The sequence below is a fragment of the Gymnoscopelus microlampas genome (assembly GCF_963454915.1).
Source record: "Gymnoscopelus microlampas genome assembly, chromosome: 14".
In the NCBI taxonomy this organism is placed as follows: Eukaryota; Metazoa; Chordata; class Actinopteri; order Myctophiformes; family Myctophidae; genus Gymnoscopelus; species Gymnoscopelus microlampas.
The window spans coordinates 30,703,961-30,726,194 of NC_139951.1; the positions used below are offsets into that span (position 1 = coordinate 30,703,961).

General features: G+C 41.3%; 1 protein-coding gene across 2 annotated transcripts in view; it reads right to left on the minus strand.

The window, feature by feature from the left end:
* myo1d (myosin 1D) overlaps positions 1–22,234 on the minus strand; it is a 129,278-nt gene that overhangs the window by 99,186 nt on the left and 7,858 nt on the right. For both annotated transcript variants that reach the window (XR_014602296.1, XM_084078890.1), the window contains exons 2-3: positions 4,697–4,905; positions 3,168–3,261 (exon numbers count right to left, since the gene is read on the minus strand). Coding sequence is in view for 1 of the 2 variants with exons in the window: in XM_084078890.1 (XP_083935016.1) it covers positions 3,168–3,261; positions 4,697–4,905 (303 nt within the window). In the remaining variant the exon portion in view is untranslated. The remainder of the gene's footprint in view (positions 1–3,167; positions 3,262–4,696; positions 4,906–22,234) is intronic.

Sequence of the window (22,234 nt, forward strand, 5' to 3'; positions counted from 1 at the left end):
GTCAAAATCTCAGCCAATCAGGAGAAAGTACCCATTTTTAAGCTTCATTTGTATAGTGTTCCAGTTCCAATTTTGTCTGCTCATTTCTTAGTGTCATCACTTCCAATTTCACTTGTTTAATCTATATCCTGATTGAGTTCTCTATCCTGATTGGATAAAATTGGAAATTAAACTGAAACTGAAACGAAAATGCATTTTCTGTTTTATAAAGAGCTGGAGAGACAAGGATACTCCTTTTACTGAACAAACACTCTATAGCAATGAGTACTATCAGAATATAGAGCTATTTAACACTTATTTTAACCAAAGAAAATCACTTACCCTACCTTTAACTGTGTTGCAGTCAATGTCATCTTTTGCAGTGCTAGTTATAAACCGACAAAAGACCACGAGATGGCTAGTCTGTCACTTCTGGTCCATTTAACAATATCGTTTCTCTCTGACGAAAAAGGGATGACATTGAAGGCTAAATACATATGGGTGCAGTCTGAAATGGCAAGTGCTCAGTTTATTTGAATATGGACCTTTATGGAATCAGGCAATGCAAAATGTAGCATGAAAAATAAAATCAACACTACTGTAAGTACCATAGGCACAAGCCTGCTGACACAATCCTCCATTCTGCAGAGTTCTGTCTAGATAAAAGGCTTACTGACTTACTGACACAGCTGGCTTTCAGCAACCTGTTTTTCACAGTGACCAGGGGATTCCTGTTCATTCTGCTGGTACTAGCAGCACCCCTGGGGCCCATTAACAGAGACTGAACCCTTAGATGTGCTAGTGATACCTAGACCACACCAGTCTAATAAACAATATATTGGGCACACAGGGCAGAAGCTGAGATTTACTGCAGAAAACGTTAAACTATTCAAATGTAGCCCTCCTTCAACAATAGAAAAGAGAGCACACAAGAGAGCACACATTACACCCATTTTAAAGTCCTTGTGTCGGTTGCCTGTTAGTTACAGAATCGATTTTAACAACTTTTTATTGGTTATTAAAACACACACACACACACACACACACACACACACACACACACACACACACACACACACACACACACACACACACACACACACACACACACACACACACACACACACACACACACACACACACACACACACACACACACACACACACACACACACACCTGCAATCTTTACTGTGGTCTGTAGGGAGATAATATTGTTTGATATTGCAGTTGACGGGAATCTGCTTTACAACATCCCTGTCAATACAAGTACAATAAAAATCTGCAGAGTTGAATTAACTCGTCAGATCAGGTAATTAGTAGACATGTGCAGACTATACTGTATATGTGCTCTAACCCTGTGAGCCTGGCCCCTAGAACAGGACCGCCCATTCATTTTTACATGGGCACCAAAAGTTCCCAAAAGTCTTTCATATCATATAAAGACACACCTGATTTTCCTTCCCAATATTAGAAGAATCCTGATACAATCTCATCCTGTCCTAATCTATCCAATCCTACTGTTTGAGCCACCATTCGTGCCTTCAAAGCAATAGTGGAAGGAGACAGTGGCAAGGCTGTTCCATATGGTCAGATATGTATTCTGCAGTTTGTACTCATTCATTACCGTTTTTATCTGTAAGGCAGCTACTCTGAGCTACACATTAAATTCCTCTGTGTAAATGTATCCATTTGTAACTCTGAGCGTGTACAAATGTAAACAAATAGACCCGTACAAGCTCAGACTTAAATTAAAACTGAGGATTTTACAGTGTACATTCCACTTCCACCAATGCCATATTTTCGGTCGTTGTAGATACAGTTCATGACACTTTCATTAAATATTTATTCAATCACAACACCACATTCATGACCATACAGGGATTTTAGCCTCTACCTAACAGGAACACACCCAGTCTATTATTAGTGGCAATAATGTCTGGTTGACTATTAACGCCATTTGACAATGAACTGAGAACAGCTTTCAACAGGCTCTATGCATAACTGTAGTCCCAGGATTCCAGAGGGTGGCATAGCGTTTTCCTGTTCTGGTTCTTTTACCCGTAGCTTCGTTTGATTGATTGGCAGCAGATTACCAACCAAAAACATATATGGTACCCACGGTCCACTCCGAACTTGGTAAATCTGCATTTAGCTTCTGTGGCCCTACCACATGGAATGCCGTGCAGAATACATTGAGGTTAACCACTCTAGTACCCTTGAGTCATTTTAGAACCCTGGTGACCAAACAGGTCACCACAATATGTCATTGTTTTTAGAAATTGGTTTTAAATTTGTCTTTGTTTCTTATCTGTAACTTTTATATTTCACATGCATGCCTTTTATTTCCTAAATTGAAACTTATTTTCAACAGTGATGTTGTTGAATGCATTGTATTACTCAATGACACTGCAAATGAGTTTAACTACTCAGTGTAATTTCGAGAATAAATAAAATGAAAACATATGGCAGCTTCATGTGTTTCTGGTTCAAATATGTTGCCGACTAGTGCAGTTATGCACAGAGCCTATTGGCAATGTTAGTTCATGACTTATGATTGTGTTTATCTTTAGCCTGACATGATAAGTTATCTATAGCAACCTGTACAACTTTCAAACTTAAGGAATATCAGTCCCAAAGGCTTCCTGTCTACAGCATTGTGATGATGAGTCATCTACGCCTTGGTTCTGTTGAACTACATTTGGTGCATGGGGTGGATCACCGCAGGGAGAAGACCAGCAATTTGGACATTTTCAAAGGGACGAAAAGGTTATGAAACTCTGCCTTGCACTGTGGATTCTGCACTGCGTTTCTGTGGCACTTTCTTTTTGTGTTGCTTTTTATAACTGAATGACCGTGGCTAGATCGGTAATAATTGCATCACAGGTCACACAATCATAGAGATCCATATTATATTCAAAACATTTTCTTCTCTCTTTCTCTCATACAACACATATTGTTGTATTGCTACACATCAAATGTGTAAGGTCATTTTGACTGGTATTACCATCTTTGTGGGGATTTTGAAGGATAGTAAAAAAGACATGGTAAATGCACACACGCAGGCGCGTGCGTGCACACACACATGTGCCGCCTTATTCACTTGTACCCCTCCTGACCGAAACCAACTCCCCTGTGTGTATAGAATCAACAATGTGTTCATGTTTTAATACCGATAAGAGTGTCTCACCTTTCAACTTCAGCCCTCTGATTAGGATTGGTGATAGCAGCGATGTATTGCATGATGTACTTGCTGGCTTCCGTCTTCCCTGCCCCACTTTCTCCTGCAATAAGAACACAGTGTTATCCACTCCATTGCTGTGTAAACAAAAAGAAGAGTACATAACGTATACACAATCCAGTAATGGCTTACTTGTGGCTCTCTAATCTGCCATCTTGGCCTAGTAGGGATCAAATAGGTGGTTAACTGAACTTTATAAATATATAACCAATGAAAAGTATAAACAAGAGCTTGCGACTAAATAATAACTACATTGGATCACAGGTTCTTTTTTTTCCCACTTCCTGAAAAGTAACAGTTTTGGTCTTGGACATACAGGGTTTGCATCCGACAGTGACAATATAGTGGCAATATTGTTTACTGTGTGACTTGGAGGAAATTGAAAGTGAGATACATTTTTTGTTTTATTGTCCTCTCTATGATGAGATAAGACATCAATTATTTTCTAAAATGACATTTATTTGTGTTAACTTTTTCTGGTCGGATGATTATGAAAAACTTGAATTGTGTTTTAGTAAAGGTATTTTATTTTTGTATTTTTATGTTTGAAAAGAAGAAACAAAAAAGTTGTTATAGTGTAATCCTATGTAATGTAGTGATTTATATATTTTTACATGTTGTGTCCTGTAAGTCCATGTGGGCTGGGCACCTTTTGGTGTATGACACAGAAATAAAGAATCTATCATCTATCTATAGTGGTAAAGAGAGCTATGACTGGACTGGTCATTTTAGTCACTTGGAGACCAATGTAAACCCATAACATAAACCTGACAGTCTATTATTTCCCCCTGGATGAATTTAGACTGTATATTGTGACTGTATAGTTATGTCCTGGTCTGCATTTCTGACAGCCACCAGTGATCTAGGGAGGTCAGTTCTCCTTCTATCCACTAAGTGGTGCTTCATCAACCACATAGTTTCTCCATGCTGTCACACAGCTTGTGGCCACTTTTCCGTGTTTTCTTAGAGGAGGGAGAGAGCGACAGAGGAGGCAAAACGGCTTCTGCTATTTTAAGCTGAACGGGGGTCATATAGATTTTTCCCCAACAAATCTGTACACCAAAAATAGCATATACTGTGTAGGCTATGTCCATAGCTCCAGACAGAAAACATTTGATGGGTGGGAGGGGAGGGCTATAGGGTGGGAATGTATGTTTTGTTTGCGGTATTCGTTATTTTCTGTTAAAAAAGGGAAAAAAGTACAATGTTGACTATAACCTGATACCTGATCAGAAAGCATGTTGTGAACTTTCTTTGCTGCCTTGTGTTTAATTATATTAATACAAAAGCAAACATTAGGTTGTGAGCAAAGCTCTGTAAGAACATTTTCATTCAAATTAAATTAAACAGGAGGAAATAAAGGTTCAAATGAAAGTTGTTACACCTACAAGTCAGTAGAAATTCACACAGGGGCCTATTTTGACCCGGCCACAGTAGGGGGGGGGGGGGGGCTTCCCCTTCCCTGTTCCCCATGTTACCTGAGATGACAATGCAGGTGTCTTTGTTTCGTCTCTTCATGGCTTTGTAGGCGGCGTCGGCGATGGCAAACAGGTGCGGCGGCCTCTCGTACAACTCCCGGCCCTTGTACTGTTCAATGGTGTCACGCCCGTAGATGTTCATGGCACGGTATGGATTGACGGAGACCACCACCTCTCCGATGTAGGAGTAGATCCTCCCCTTCTCAAACCTGGAAGACACAACGTGGTGATTTGGTGTTTATCATCATTGTTCCAACTACATTATATTATCACACAGTGAATAAAACATTCATGTAGGCTACGAGGGCTTCAAGGTGATAGTGTTGCTTTGTTTAGCGCCTTTTACAAAGCCCCAAACATTGTTACAAAAGTCACAAAAGTCACAAAAGCAGCATTCAACAGGTCACTTGGGAACACTGAATGAGATGGAAAGCCCAAATGATATCTAAAAGATTGTCCAAAGAACAGAGAGCAGCTATAGTCTGTTGATGCGTACAAGAAAAAAGCAGAGGTGATATGTTTCTACTATCATTTATAACCTCTACTTGCATTAACCCATTAAAACAGGGAAAGCATCTGTGTCATTTTAGATTTCAGTGATTTCAGAGTGTCTCACAATAATAAAAAAAAAAAAGCAGATATACAAGCTCATAGCGCGTCAGTTCATGTACTTATAGATCTGCTATTTTTGAAAAATCGTGAACATTTTTGCAAATCTTTGAAAATATGTATTTTTTAAAGCAAACATTTTTAACTCAAATCTTTTCTTCAGGGGGTTCCTGGAACAAAATATTTTGAGATGGGGGGTACACGGCCAATTTTGGGGGTCCTTGACATGAAAAAGTTTGAGCACCACTGATATAGCAACATAAGCATTTTCAGAAAACTGGATTTAGAAGACATTTGTAGAATCGGCCTCATGTTTTAATGGGTTAAATGACCAGCTATGTAAACACTGTACCACAAAATATGACATCTAATCCACACTGCCTGTTTGTTCAGGTTGGTGCACGACACGTTTGCATATTAGTCTACAATTCATCAGTGTGAGCTCTTGACTCTCTCTCTATGCGACAGGTTTATCATCCCAGTAAGTAAACAAAGCAGTGGGTCACCAAGCCTTAGCCCTGCAAGCTGTGATGCATTCTGGGCTACATCCTACTTCAAAACCTCAGTCAATTCAACAATGCTTCACTATCACGACCCAGGAAGGGGACAAGTTGGTCCGCGTGAACACTGATGGCTTTCAGTGGCATCTGTTTGCTGTGTTTGTGTCCGTGTTTGCATGGCAGCGTGAGTGCGATGCATGTCTATCAGTGCTACGTGACCCCAGGAAGGTTATCAGTGACATACCAAACTTACGGGTCCAGTTTTTCCACTCTTAGAATTACATTTATACTCAGGATTTTACAACGTTTGCAGGCACATGTGCTTCTACTGTAGACCTCACTTAAAGGGGAAGACCATGGCTGAGGGGGCGGAGCCAAAAGTACACCCTGCGTATGTCACTGATCACATGACCTCAATCAATTATCCTTTTCTAGGCAACACAGAAGGTGGGGGACTTTTTTCTTATTTCCACGCAACAGCTCTAAGGTGTATTAAAGACATAGTTCAATGTTGAAAATGAGTGGTCTTCCCCTTTAAAGGTCTCTGTCAGTCAGGTCTCTCTTTATGTACAGTATACATATATTTCACTGTGTCTCTTCATGTGTTTCTCCCTCTCTGTGCCCCTGGCCTGGCCTGCCTTCCTTCCTTCCGTTCAGTGAGGACCAGCACAGAAGAATGGGTCTTTTCTTCACCGCTGCAACCGCAACCTCTGCTGCTGCCCAACAAACCTGTTCACAGGCATATCATTATTCCCCCCAAAAAGGGTTCATATCAATCGGCCCTAATATGAATTATTTGAGATTAGTTTGAAATCAGCACTGCCACAAAGAAGGAAGCGTTACTTAACCACTTTCAACCTGGCGTCCCCTATTTTGGGGATGTGTTGTGACTGTGCGCTTTTCGTTATAGGCCTTAACTGACAACCAATTTCTGTGTGTAATATCAAATAATATCAGATATAACAGACATGTACGTCCACTGCATAGAATGGGCCCCTGAGCTGCAGAAGTCCAGTGTTCCTCCAAAAAAAGGCCTGCTGACAGGAGAAGACAGTTGCACTAAAAATAAACCCACAGAAGAGACGTTCTACAATGAGAGGTTTGTGAGGTGCTGGATCAAGTGCAAATCTGGAAAGTAGCAAAGACAGTACCACAGTCCTCTATGCTCCCCTGAGCTGACATAATGAAAATAAACCAGGTCTCTGCACACCGGGTCTTGGCTAAGGTTGAGGAAACCTTAACCAAAACATAACAGACGCAGATTAAGATGAGTTCTGAATGTGAAGTAACAACAGCACTGATCTGCTTTCTGCCCTGAAAACCTTGACTGTTGATAAACATGTGCCATGACCTCGCTAATCCCTTTAATCCTCCCTAATCTGTACCATGATCTCTCTCCCTTAAGAGAATTTCGATGGTGTTCGGTGTATATAAAGCATGTGGGTTCGTGCCTGTAATTAAATATGATCTGAATAATAAACTAGTACATCCAAGTCTATGTAATGATATGTTGGATTATAACAGACACCGGGAAGCAGAGCAGCCAGAGTTACTAAGCTCAGAACTAAATGATTAAACATAACAATGTCGTCTTATCTGGTGTTGGGTTCACCTACGCAGCATGAAGATTGAATAATGTAAAAGAAAGTCACTGTTCACCACCCACACACACACAAACAGTGAGTAAAAGGGCAGGGTCATGTCAACTTTATTAATATCCAACTGAGAGGGGGAGCGTGTGCAGGTCATCGCAACAGCCATTAGCTAGGCAAATGAGCTACTAAACGATCGACACGTGGCAGCGCATCCTTGTCTTCAGTTTGTTGTGTGACTCATGCATCAAACGGAAGACATGGATGAGCTGACACTCGTACAGTGTGTCAGCTCATCAGTGAGTACTCATATGTCATGATGCCACGCTCTGCTGGGCACCGCACCGGTTTCTGCCACACAGAGACTGGGCACTCCGCTCACACATACCCAGGTTGGCATATGAATGAGCACAGCATGTTGAAGGCGGGACAAGTACCTTGGCAAGCTGCACTGTTAAACAATGCTAGATGGAGGTAACGCTTGTCTGATGGCTAGTATCATTAACCCATTAAAACTGGGAACGCATCGGTGTCATTTTAGATTTCTTTAGCTATTCAAAAGTAGCAGATATACAAGCTCATAGCGCGTCACTTTGTGCCACACTATGAGCTTGTAGATCTGCTATTTTAACAAACAAATTGAACATTTGTGCAAATCTTTGAATATATAAATGTATTTTTAAAGCGAACATTTTTAACTCAAATATTTACTTCTGGAGGTCCCAGGAACAAAATATTTTGAGATCGGGTCGGTGGTCAAATACTTATTTTTTTGGGGGGTCCTTGACAGGAAAAAAGTTTAGAAGAGATTTAGAAGACATTTTGTAGAACGGCATCAGGTCGTAATGGGTCAAAAGGACATTACAGGCATGTTGTCTGGATGGCATGTTTAGTCCATTGACTACGACTCACTTGAGACCGTCAATCATTTCCCAAAACATTCTCTGGTCATCTGCTTCCATTCATTTCAGTTTGGGATGAAAATACATTTGTGTCTTTGATGCATTTTAAAGTGTAGTCAGGGTGGCTAGCTAGCGGCTGAGCAAGTTAGTGCACAGTGAGCCCTTTACACTGACCTATCTGAAATGAAGCATAGAAGAAGATAAAGCAATGAATGTGAAAATGGTCTACATACGTACGATATAAGGCCAAAGCTGTGAATAGACAAGTAGTCTACTGACACCATTATGGTCTATCCTTGCTAGCTAGAATTAAACAGAGACTGACGAAGAAGTAATTATTAAGATAGCAGTCAAATACCCTGGGCTAGTGTTCCAAATCCTTCATTTCCAGTCCTGATCCTTTTACAAAGTACTTCATCAACAATGTGGATTAACTTGCTTTTAACTTTTAATCCACTACTTCACCACATGAACTCTAGAGTCCCTATTCTGGGCATGTCATCATACAGTAATAGACGAACAATCTGCAAAAATAAGCAAGTGTAGACAGAAAGTGTAGACAGAAAAAAGGAGTGAGCCAAGTACAGACCCCTGGGGGAACCCGGTCAACATGGGGTTTAAGTGGTTTAACTAAATGCTAAATTGACCAATGCTCGTAGAAATGACAGAAAAAGTAATATTTTGTAAACCACCTGTCATACTAACATAAATTCCTTTTGCATATACTGTACGTAAGTCAGGTCTGCTATTATCACTTTTCTCAGTGGCACTGGCTGGCTGGCAGACATGCCAGCACTTAAACCCTGCCCTGGTGTTAGAGAAAGACCCATTGTTACCCCCCCTCCCCTTTCCGTGTCACAGTCAGAAAGGCTGCTGTGTGCCCGCTCCATTGTCCTGATGTCAATCGGGGGTCTTTGTCTGAGCTCTGGCCTCCTTCTCTCACCCTGCATGAGCCGACACGGCGAGCTGCCCACTTAACGCACGTGCACAGAAGCTTCTGAGGGAATGTTGACAATGCTCTACGGGTGAATGGTGGGGCGTATCTGACCCCGGGATCACAGTTTATTATGCATGGGGGTAAGGGTAGGTTAGAAAGCTGCCATCCAATATGGGAAGAGGCAAGGAAAGTGACTGAATACGTAAGGAACACGAGGGACAGCAGGTTGGATGGGTGGTTGCTTATGGAGACCACCCAGAAACTGCCTGTTGCATTCCAGTAATAACATTTCCTAATAGGGCTATATCTACAGTAACTTTGAGTAAGAACATCTACAGTAACCACCATGTTTTTTTGATTGATTGATTGATTGATTGATTGATTGATTGAATACTTTATTAACAGTTTGCAATTTGTACAGCGGTACGGTTTACAATGATTGTTAAAAGGATAACACAAAAAGCCCTTAGGGCTTGTTTCCATTGTGGTCCTGAAGTACATGTACTTGTACCTTATTGTTCAAGAGATAAGTGAAATATAAACTGGCTAATAATACATCTAAATACATTACACAAACTGGCAAGTTGCCTCTGTTGTTATAGTTGTCTCAGCCAGGCTGAAGGCATGGTCAAGACTATGTTTTCACACCTGTCCATCCGCGTGTGTGCGTGTTTTCGCCCGTCCGTCCGTTAACAACTAATCTCCGGCACTGTTGGACAGATCAGTGTGAGACTGTGCACGCAGTTGCCCACATTTTTCACATTGGCCTGGCCTGTTTTGTGCCACCAGCAGGCAGATTTTTGCAAAACATTTTTTTTTATATTACTCCTACAAATTTTGTTCAAACATCACGCAAATCGGAACACATTATCTCTAAAGTCACGTGATCAAGACGGATCTGTCAAATATTTCATATTCCATCCTGATTGGCTAACATTGGCTTCCAAAGTTTGCATGTCTGTGCAATAACTACATCAACATTAATCCCTCAACTTCTACAGATTCCATTCACCTCTATAATGACTGAATTCCGAACATTGCTGGCCCACAATAACCTACCTGACCTGGCGCTGACCTGTGCTCCGAGGAGCACTTTTTCTAGTTATACCTGTTCTCTTAATGACTTAAGTCCCATTTCAGAAATAGCCACAGCCGCAAGGACCAAACCTTGATATGATATGCACTCTACCAGGTGAGCCACCAGGTGAGCCAGCCACCCAGTAGCGCCCGTAGAACTGTGATTTTAGCTATTTCGTTTGAAAATGTTCGGTTATAATGACAAAATAAGGACACCAGGGTTGAAGCGGTTAAAAATAAAATCCTCACGATAAGTTGGTCACTCACATACTGTATAACTAGGGTGAAAAAGGCAAAAACGTTTAAAATGAAATGGTTTACGTGAATCTTTCCCCATTTCTCATCTAACTTCTCCACTCCATAGAGTCCATACTGTCCGATAAACCTGGAATAGCATTAAAAAGGATCTTTCAGTTTCAACACATGCTAACCAGGCTGACCTTCTGAGGTGCACTCTGTCTTTAACTTGCCTGACATTTGTTGGTCTTTAAAGGTTACATTTGTCATTCATGCATACAGTCAAGGAATATAGTTTCCTTTCTGGGCGAGTCTTTATCCACGCCCAAACCCACAAGGAGACCTGCCAGCATGACTGCCATGCAACAACCTGAGCCAATTCAAAAGCACTGAGCGATCTGGTGGCTCAATAACTTAGCGCTTTATACCGCATAACTGCTACATCCTGGATAGGAATCCTGCACAGTAGAAGAGTGGTGTGCAGGATTTTCCAACCTCGAACAGCACGTTAAGAAGGTCATTCAATCCTCATTTTATCATCTAAGAAATATTGCAACATTTTAATCGTTCTTGACCATCTCTGATCCGACTAAAGTATGCCTTTAACTTCTCATGACTAGACTACTGCAACTCTCTGTACACTTGCCTTCCCATGGTTTCCAATTGGTTCAGAATGCTGTGTCCCACCTTTTAACTGGGTCCAAAAAATGTGATCATATGTGATCACCTATTTTAGCATCCCTATGTTGGCTGCCAATCGCATTTAGAATTGATTAAAAATGTACTCATTACCTACAAGACCAGGTCAGGTCTTGCTCCTTCCTACATCTCTGATCTACTCTCCCCCTATGTGCAAACATGTAGTCTGAGATCCTCAGGCAAAGCACTGCTGTGTGTTCCAACGTGCAGGAATGCTCTGCACCTGGAGATCAGGCTCACTCAGTCTGTCCCCTGTTTTAAAGTTAGAGAGTTAAATGAACATCATCCAGAGCTACTTACAAAGTACAAGATCGGAGTAAACGGTATGACCCCTTAAGTTAAGATTGCCAAGAAAACAATTAAGTTCTAGAAAGTAATTAGGAAGGATAGTTATATATCCACACTATCCTTAATACAATGATACTACTGTATCGGGTGAGGAGTTGATGGTTGTCTGGTTTGACTGATCAGTTCAAATCTGTTAAAGGACAACTTTTTTTTTTACAACCAATGTTTATATTTTAGCTTGTAGTTAAAGTAAATAAAAGATGAGTGTTATTTTTTTTTTCATGTGCTGCTTTCTATAGTTTTAGCAATTTTCACGATATTTTTTACAGTGGGCGGGGGCATTCTGTCCGGTGGCTAAATATGCCTTAGCCACCGGACAGAATGCCCCCACCCACTGTAAAAAAAGGTCGCGAAAATTGCTAAAACTATAGAAAGCAGTCAATTAAAATGTTTTAACACTCATCTTTTATTTACTTTAATTACCATCTAAAACATAAACCATGGTTGTAAAAAAACAAAGTTGTCCTTTAAGAGTTACATTGCTTCCAGATAGTTCAAATGAAGTGACCCTCTTGTTGTTGTTTTTTTTACATATTATACTTATTTTGTAGTATTGGCTATTATTTTACCAGCCCTGAAAGACAGTAGACTTCAAAGCAAAATCTCTCTGGGCATTATTTAGACCAATGTCACTTGGGGAGTGTCATTTTGTCATTGTGGTTTTTGCATTCCGTTCAGGAACACCCAAACACAGAATTAGACCAAAGTATCATCATAAACCCAGACGGTTCAACATAATCTTTGACTCTTTGCGAAAGCCATGCCATTTGAAACAATACAGACAGTGTGTAAACATAGAGAGGTCCCAGAGCTGTCCGGTGTTTTCCCAAACCCTGCTTTTATAAATAGGAGCCATGATTCATCTCCTACTCCATCATCCGCTCAGAGTATTGAGGACCACATGGCTCCAAATAAACCAAATCGATTGTGTGTGTGTGTGTGTGTGTGTGTGTGTGTGTGTGTGAGAATGAGTGAGAAAAAAAACCCCACAAAGTAAAGAAAATGAGAAGACACAGACAGAGAAAGGGAGAGAAAAAGAGAGAGAGAGAGAGAGAGGGGGGGGGGGGGGGTGAGCGAGCAAGAACTATCAGCTGAAGTGCCTCAGTGACACTCAGGCTTTTCTCTTCCATCTGCTCTGCTCTCATTTGGGAGGATTTCCAATGACAACACAGTTAGGATGAGATTAGAGAGCATTTACAGGCCACAATATATCAGTCTGCAGGGAACACTCTTCACAGATTAGTGAAGAGCTTCATAGACTTGTTTCAGACCAGGAGGACACTAATGAGATTTTTTTGCCTTATAATGTAGGACCCAGACTCATTAAAACGTACTGCTGCTCTGGTCATGCAGGGAGACTCACTGACAACTGGCCCATTACACATACTGAGAAAGAACAGATTAGTGGGGAGTGGAAGGACATGGATGTAGAGTTTAGAGCTGCACTGTGTGATACGTGGCCCCTACTGATAAAGTATACATTGCTTAAGTAGGTTGGAGTGGCTTGTTGTCTGCATCAGCCTAGCAACAAAGCAATAAATAAGGGAATTATGATACTGGTGTCATTACTGTGCATGTCATTGTCTATTCAAAGCTTCGGCCATATATCACACAAACATCGACTATTTTCCCATTGATGGTTTTATTTTTTTAAGGCACGCGCGTGTGTGTGTGTGTGTGTGTGTGTGTGTGTGTGTGTGTGTGTGTGTGTGTGTGTGTGTGTGTGTGTGTGTGTGTGTGTGTGTGTGTGTGTGTGTGTGTGTGTGTTTATCCAAGGCTAATCTCACAAACCTCTGGACTGATCAGTGCCAAATTTCTTGTGCATCCTACCAGGAGGCCAGCAAAGTATCACATATTTTGTATTTTTTGAAAAATGTAACTAACTTTTTATAATAAACATGAATGGCGGTCAAATTGAGCTGATACCTTGCCCAAATATGGAGCCATACATTATAGATAGTACATGACAACCAAGATCAACAAGGGTGCCAGCCATGCCGTTATTAGACCCCATCTTGTTTAGATTATGTGTTTGTTCACATTTTCTTCAATGCCACAGTCTATAAATCCTGGACATTTGAATTTCATTTGAAAATGTATATTTTCTCCAGGGATTACTTTGACAAAAGAAACAAGACAATGATATTAAGTGTGTTGGATTACACAACTCAAACAAGTTACAAGGCTCTGCAAGTTGATTTTACCACATCATGAAATGAACGGAATCCAGTGGCTTCCAAAACACAAACCACGTTATGCTTTGGAAAATGGACTCTGCAGTAATGTCAAATATACTTGAGTCATTGTCTACGGACTGAAAACACACCAGACCACTGGTGGTGGGGGGGGGGGGGGGGGGGTTCTACAAGCTCACAACAACGCGATGCATTGTGAGCTTTAATAGTTCATCAATATTAGTCCAGGTTTAATAGTTCATCAACTTCCTCCATCGCACATTGCTCTGCTTTCCCTTCATTTTGCTTCTCCTCCCCTACAACACCTTCTCTCTCTCTCTCTCTGTCTATCTCTGTCCTGTCACTCTCCGTCTCTCTCTCTTTCACTATGTCTCTCACTCTCTCTCTCTCTCTCTCCCCCCATCTCTGTCACTCTCTGTCTCTCTTTCTTTCACTCTCTCCCCGTCTATCCCTCTCTCTCCGTCTTTCTCTCTCTATCCTGTTATTATGGAAAATATTAATATCCAGTCCGGGTGAAGTGTTGACAATTTATTGAATAATATTTGAGCAGAGAAACAGCATTTACAGTAGCATATTAGCCCCCAGGCCTTCTAGCCCGAGGGACAGCCCGAGGGCAGAAAGCCTCCGAGGTTGTGTCATATTGGACATCTCTTATACCCAGAGATGCTCTCCTTAAAATGGTGATAAATATGGATGGACAGGCTATACAAGTGACAGAACAATGTATAATCATGCTGACTGGTTAGGTTAAGGACGTCCATGTATATACTAAGACGCACAGGCTTGTTACACCTATGGATTGCTGAACCAGCTAGAAAGAGAATAGTGTAGTGCAGTGGTTCTCAACCTTTTTACAACAAGTACCACCTCAGATTTTATCTGTCATTCCAAGTACCATTACCGCCAAACGTGCACGCGCGCGCAGCGCGCGCGATTTTTTTGGGCGGTTATTAGCGGTTATTGATGCTTTTTGGGCGGGTTTAGGATGGATTTAGGGCAGTGGTTTTCAACCTTTATCATGCCAAGGACCCCTAAATTGATAAACATTCGGCCGTGGACCCCCATTTGAAAATGTCTTGTGCCAGGGACCCCCAGAAGCAAAGATATCAGTTCATTTTCGCTTTAAAAAAATATATATATTCAAAGATATGCAACACTTTTTCAAGGTTTTTCCAAAAATAGCAGATCTACAAGCTCATAGGGCGGTGCCTGCTATTTTTGAATAGCCAAAGCTAACTGGTTAAAAATGATTGTAACGCTATTAACTCATGTCCAACTTGACCATACTGTACAATACCAAGTACATTTTCAAAAAGCCAAAGTTTAAAAGGGGCTGAAGCGGTTTATGTATGTTTTGTCATAATAATTAAAATCCACAAAGTTACTAGTAGTAACTAAAGTTTTCAAATAATTGAGGTGGAGTAAAAGTATAATATTTGCCTCTGAGATGTATTGGAATAGAAATAAAAATATTGCAAATTGGAAATACTCCAGTCAAGTAAAATTACCTTAAAATTATACTCAAGTACAGTATTTGAGTACATGTACTTAGTTACTTTCCACCACTGTCAGCATTAGATAAGATGAATTACTCACCTTCTGAAAAGATGAAAGAAAACACACTTTTGTTCCATAGCCCCACATTGTCTTGGTTTCAGAGATCATGGTTGTAAATATGAACTTTTGCCACAAAGTCTTTATATTCCATAATGTCCCATGACCCACGTCCGTGTTATTGACATTTTGACGATGCACGTTAGTCAAGTGGAGCTGTGTTCCGTGAGCAGAAAGCTGTCAAGTGGCCTCCAGAAAATACATCTGGTTTCCTTTCAAAACGATGTGCATTTCAGAATAAGAGTTTTTTTAAAACTCTATCCTTGTAATGTTACAATTCAACACACGTTTTATTTTGAAATCATACTACTGGAAGTAGAAGTACCCAGGTAGCCTAGTTGAAACTACTTAACTTCACGCGAAAGCAGCTGTTTATGCGGAACGGGGGGAGAAAAAAAAAGTCAGACAAACAGTGGGGGGAAATCACGGATCTGTGAGAGTGTCCCGTCGTCCCGTTTGACTTTTTCTTAACGGAACGGCGTTCCGCCACCGAATCTTTTACCGGAACGCCGTTCCGGACCGTGCCGGCCCACTTTCACCCCTGCCCGTCACCGTGTTTGTTTTGATCGTGGCTACCAGTACCGGCGCATTCAAAGTAACAGCCAGGAAATGCGCTGTTCCCACGCTGACAAAGTGTTCAACAAAACCTTTTTTAAATTAAATTTGAGTGATATTATGGTAATGTTATTTCCATTCAAAGTAGTATTTCGATAGTTTTATTATGTTTTCATATATATATATTTTTTTTTTTTTTTTTCATTTTCCCCCCACTTTTTTCATTTTTGGGAAGATTCTTCCGCGTACCACCAGGGGGGGGCTCAAGTACCACCGGTGGTACGCGTACCACAGGTTGAGAACCACTGGTGTAGTGGAAAAAGACCTTGGAACAGTTGTTGACTATCCTGATGACAGCAACAGGAGTTATGACAAGACACCCTATGGTCCAAATACAAATATTAGTAGATAGATCAGAAATGACTTTGAACAGATTGGCATTCTAAAATGTCTATTACACTGTCACCCTCTCTTTCACTCCCATCTTCTGTCTTTCTCTCTCTAGTTTCCTAGCAGCAGCTCTAGGGAGGGGTCCTGTTGGGAAAAAGATCAAGGCAACCAGACACACTTCCCTTCACTGCTGGATATGGAGAGAGAGAGAGAGAGAGAGAGAGAGAGAGAGAGAGAGAAAGAGAGAGAGAGAGAGAGAGAGAGAGAGAGAGAGAGAAAGAGAGAGAGACAGAGAGACAGAGAGACAGAGAGAGAGAGAGAGAGAGAGAGACCTTTTACTACCTTGATTCACTCACACACACACGCACGCACGGCTCATTCACAGTGTGTTAGTTCACATCAGTATTGTCCATATGGTGTCATTACACCAGCATAGAAGAGTAGGAGTGGCCTCGAGTTGTGACATAAACCACACATTTCTTGTCCCTGTGTCTACCAAGTAACCCTGCCCCCCTTCAAAATACCTGAGGGACCCAAATACTACACACACTAGGGTACACAAACACACACACACACACACACACACACAAATGCATACATACACCCACGTGCACACACGCACGCACACTCCCCTCAGATGTGAATTACAGAGCGAAGCCGAGCACGACCGCTGTCTCCAATCTTGTTTGGGTTGGTCTTTTTATGGTTATTCTGTCGGTGGTTAACTAGGGAGGGGAGCCAACGATTTATGACTTTCTCTCACCAAGAAAGAAAAAAAGACAAGTGTGGCCAAAATGAAGCTTGAGAATAATAAGAAGCCCCTCACTCTCCTTACACAACCTGACCTTTCAGTGTCCCACCCTCTGGCTAGACACACCAATGTGTCACTAATAAACACTCAAATCATAGCATGTCCCAAAATCACTGTAACAACAACCCAAATGTGAGTCATAGTCTATATACGTATGTGCAGGCATTCCCATAAAAGGCTTGGTGTACTGTACTTAACTTTGTTGCATGAGGTGTTGCGCGCCGAAAACAACTGATCTATAATAAGTTGACAACGCGTCACTTAAGCGTTGTGAACTTGTAGATTTTAGTACAAGTATAATTCTGGCTTAAGTGAAGCTGCAGGGACACACAAGGGGAATTTCATGTGCCTACTAGCCTGGACTTTGCTTTCGCCCACAAAGAGATGGAGGAGGCAACAATGCAAGGCACCATCTTGCTCATCAAGTGCAGTTAGAGGTTCACTGTCTTGCTCAAGGACACTTGAAAGACATTTGTTCACAGGAGTCGGGAATCGAACCAACTATCACTCCATCTCCTTAGTCACCATACTGTAACAGTCAAGTTCAGTTTGGTCTACATTTTTAATTAAAACAATAAAATGTGTGCAGGTCGAATAAGATTTATCCATCTTCTGGACGGTATGTGAATACAACTGTGTGGATGTGACCAACATGTGATAGTACTGTATTTAAATCTAATGAATACACCTGTGTGGAATGTGGATGTGACCAACATGTGATACTACTGTATTTGAATCTAATGAATACACCTGTGTGGATGTGACCAACATGTGATAGTACTGTATTTAAATCTACTGGGTGAAAGATTGTTTTCAACAATGTTGAGGGAATGAATTACTGCCTTTGGCTAAAGTCAACACATGCAGCCTGGATGGATTGTCAATCATGATAACTGTCTGCACCAGTAGGGATCATCCTAAGAATGATAAAATGCTAAAGCGATAATCTGTGACCGCTCCACTTTTATCTCTGAGGCTATTAACATCGCTGGCCTTATTGAGACTGACAGTAATACATATCTCTGGGGCATCCTGTCTCCTTAGCATATGATGTCACCCTTCTCACACAGCAGCAGCTTTCACAGAAGCCTGCAATCAATCGTTCATGTTTGTTTGATACTTTCTCTAAATATTTGAGGCAGATATCAATAAACATACTTTACTGTCCTTTGACTAACCGGCTGCCAGACGTTCCTTGACATAAAGTCCCAGCAAAACCTTTCAGTCAAGTGAAGTCATAAAAGCTGTCAATGTGATGATAGCAAAAACAGACTTACATTTGGCTGGCCAAACTAAGAGATATTTGGAAGAATATCATGTGTTTTAACATGATTTATAGAAAGCTGAGAATGTAAACCTGGCACTTAACAAACAAGCAGCCATTTAAACCTCAAGTGCAAGAGTTTCTTCAGGTTACATGTACTGTAAGGATTATGTGTTTATCACCGTGCACCACATGACACCTTTGTTTAATTCAGCAGCTGTCAGACGTAATGTATCAATATTAATCTTTACACTTTCAGAGTTAAACTTCCCACACTCTACTCTGTACTGAAGACATAAATGTTACTGCCTGGTTTATAAACTAAAACTTAAACTCACCCTCTGACCATGTCTAATAAAAGAACATTAATACCCTTTTCACCAGAAATTGGTCCCTTGTTAGTAGAACAACTATACTGAAGGTATTAAAGATGTGCTGCTCCACTCTACCTCCACCCTCCATCTCCACCCTCTGTTTCTGTATCTTTTTACCCTTGTGAGACACAGACTTTCATCCAGCATCTGGGCTCTGCATTAGGGGGATTTTCTGCCGCTTTGTAAAGGCCGCTTAGTGCTAAACAGCAGCTCCCAGCCTGTCTGTGAGCAGACGTGCGCCTTCAACACTTAACGCTCCCACCCACCCACGTTTTGGCCTGTGGACAAATCAATCTTCCACCGTAACCGGCAATGGAGGTGGTTCCCCTCCTTCAGGAGCTGCTGGAGCAACAGCTGGCTGCCACGGGGGCTGGAGTGGAGTCTTGAGTTATAAAAGAGTTTGGCAAACACAGCGCCATGTTGACACCTTGAGCACTCAAAACATAAATTGTGCATTTGAAGAGCTGCGCTCCAAAATAAGATATTCCCAAAAAAATCTGAAACATGCTCTTCACAAGACGACTGTTGGCATCCACTGTGGAAAATCTATTAAGGAATATTAGCCAATTAAAGAGCACATAGCAAGGTTTTCTTTGAGATGGAATGAGCAGTATTTCTTGAAATATTGTGGAATGAGTATTCACTTTTTGGTTCATGAAAGACCACTTTAAAAGAAAAAGAAAACAGGACTGAAACCCTTGACTTACTTGTGATGTTTGCATGCATAAAAAAAAACTCCACGAGAACTCATGACTAAGACATGTTTGTCCCGATAACACAGGTTTTCATCAAGACCTTGTATGTTGTAATCTCATAATCTGCAGCTCTGGGTTGAACACGTCAGCCCAGCCAAGACTTGGGTTTTCCCATCTAATGACAGCATGTCTGCCTGGCCTGCTGATGAACGGTACTTATCACAACATCCTGAGAGAGAGAGAGAGAGAGAGAGAGAGAGAGAGAGAGAGAGAGAGAGAGAGAGAGAGAGAGAGAGAGAGAGAGAGAGAGAGAGAGAGATTGAGAGAGAGAGGGAGGTAGAAAATATACATTCCTAAAGAAAAGGAAGGAAGACACGAGGACTGCACAGACATGACCCAGACACACCCATGAGAGTGTGAATAAACAAAAACAAGAATATGAGTCTAAAAGCCCTACTAGCAGCTCCTTACAAACGATACCACCAAAGTGGTTTGAACTGACTGACACACAATGCCAACCTTAGAGCCGTGCACTCTCACTAATGGGTCTGAAAATGGAAAAAGCTCTTCTAAGATTTAAAATCATTACCAGTGTGACAGCATTGATGTATTGTATAATCACAGAAGGATTTACAACACATAGAAATAAAATAAAGTTCTCAAAAAACATCACCAGGATGGTGACCATCACGACAAAGGATATTGCAATCAACCAGCTAAACATGCCCACTGTCATCATGTCATGCATCAGCAGTGGAAACCATTGTACTCTGAACCTGGCCTGCATCTATCCAGGATTCCTGACATTAGCACACACACTTCCTCTACACAGTGACATCCTTAGTGTTAGTTGTACAAGTGGAACCTAATGCACTAGAGCTGCGACTATTAATTTTCTTAGCAATTATTTTATCGATTACTTTTGAAATTATAATAATCAAATAATCTTAAGTGTTTTATACAGTATGTATGTTTTATATATCAACGACTTGATAAACCATTTAAGCCCACATTTTGGGTACATTTGGTTACATTTGTACACTTTAGCTGCAAATGGATACATTAACAGGATTTTACTGTGTAGGAGGTGGGGCACAGGTGTGTAGCAGTGCAACAGGCTTACATTACATGCACACACAGATGCTAGGCTGCAATGAAAGCTGCCTTCACATCACTCACAGTCAAGCATTAGCTTAGCCCTGTGTTCCACCCAGACATGCTAAATAGCCCCCCGTGGCGGTTTGGCAGCTCTGGATACTGAGGGAAATGGGAGCCAGGTATAAACCGCCATGCACAAGACTGGGTCGCTGGACGCTTCCAGAGAACCAGTCCAGGGCCCATTCTTTTTTTATTGTCTGACTGAGATCACAGCCACCACAGACCCACCCAGCAGCGTGCGCGCACACGCACACGCACACGCACACGCGCACACACACACACACACACACACACACACACACACACACACACACACACACACACACACACACACACACACACACACACACACACACACAAACTGTGACTGTAACACCACACACACACACACACACACACACACACACACACACACACACAAACTGTGACTGTAACACAGACTCAACACAAAATGAAAAGAACGGTGCACTCCACTCAGATTAAATGTCCAAATTTCAATAACAGAGGCTTTCTGGTGAGGGAGGGGTTCAGATTAGGGACCTGTTGGCTGCCATCCTAGTGCAGAGCCCGTTTGCACTTTAACACGTTACATTGGCCGTCTGTAGCTGATGTAAAGTCGCTGCACTCTGGCTCCGCTAGCAGACAGGGTGGAAAGGAGAAAAAAAAAGAGTGAAAAAAAAGAAGAGAGAGTGAGAGACGAAGAGAAGGCCATCCAAGGGAACCAGACATTACTCAACACGCTATTTCAGGAAAGAACTCTGATTTCTATCAGGGCTAAAAAGAGGCCAGGACAAATCACAAAAACAGACAGATGGACACAAGAGAGAAGAGGAATAACACAGTAGGGGAAACGGGATGGCTCTACAGTAGCTAGATTGTGATCATTCACCATTAGGGCTGTCACGATAATTACTTTTTAGTTGACAATACATTGGCAAACAATTGCGATTAACAATTTAATTTGATTTGTGTTTTTGGCATTGAAAATTGGAACATATAAATAGAAATGACATTTCTGTTTGGCCTTTAGATTTCGTGAACAACAATTCCACAGGGAAGATATGACAAATAACTTAACTATACAAAGAAATTACTGACATATTTAATAACTTTATACTTTCTAATTAAAAACAAATAGTGGAAATAGCCTAAACTGAGTTGTAATCTACAAGCTCACAACGCATTGTGAGCTTGTAAATCTGCCATTTCTGCTATATTCGTGTTTATGTTTGAAAATATATGAACATTTTTCAACATGGAAAATGACGACTATGCAAAATAATTGTGATTATCGCAAATAATTACAATTAGGCGAGTGTGTAATAATTGTGACAGGCCTAGTCACCATAAAGGTTACAGAGTGACGCTTTTAAAGATAGGCCTATAATGAGCAGGATTTGTGGCCCAGCCGTCCTCCAGGGCTCAACGACACCAATAGTGCACCGCTACTGCCCAAAGGTTGACACCCAGAATGTCCCAAAGTTAAGTAAAATCAAACAATAGAGGTTCAAGGTTGTTCTTTATTATTACTACATCTTGTGCACACGTACATAAGAGTACAATTTATTTTTGTTTGGCTTC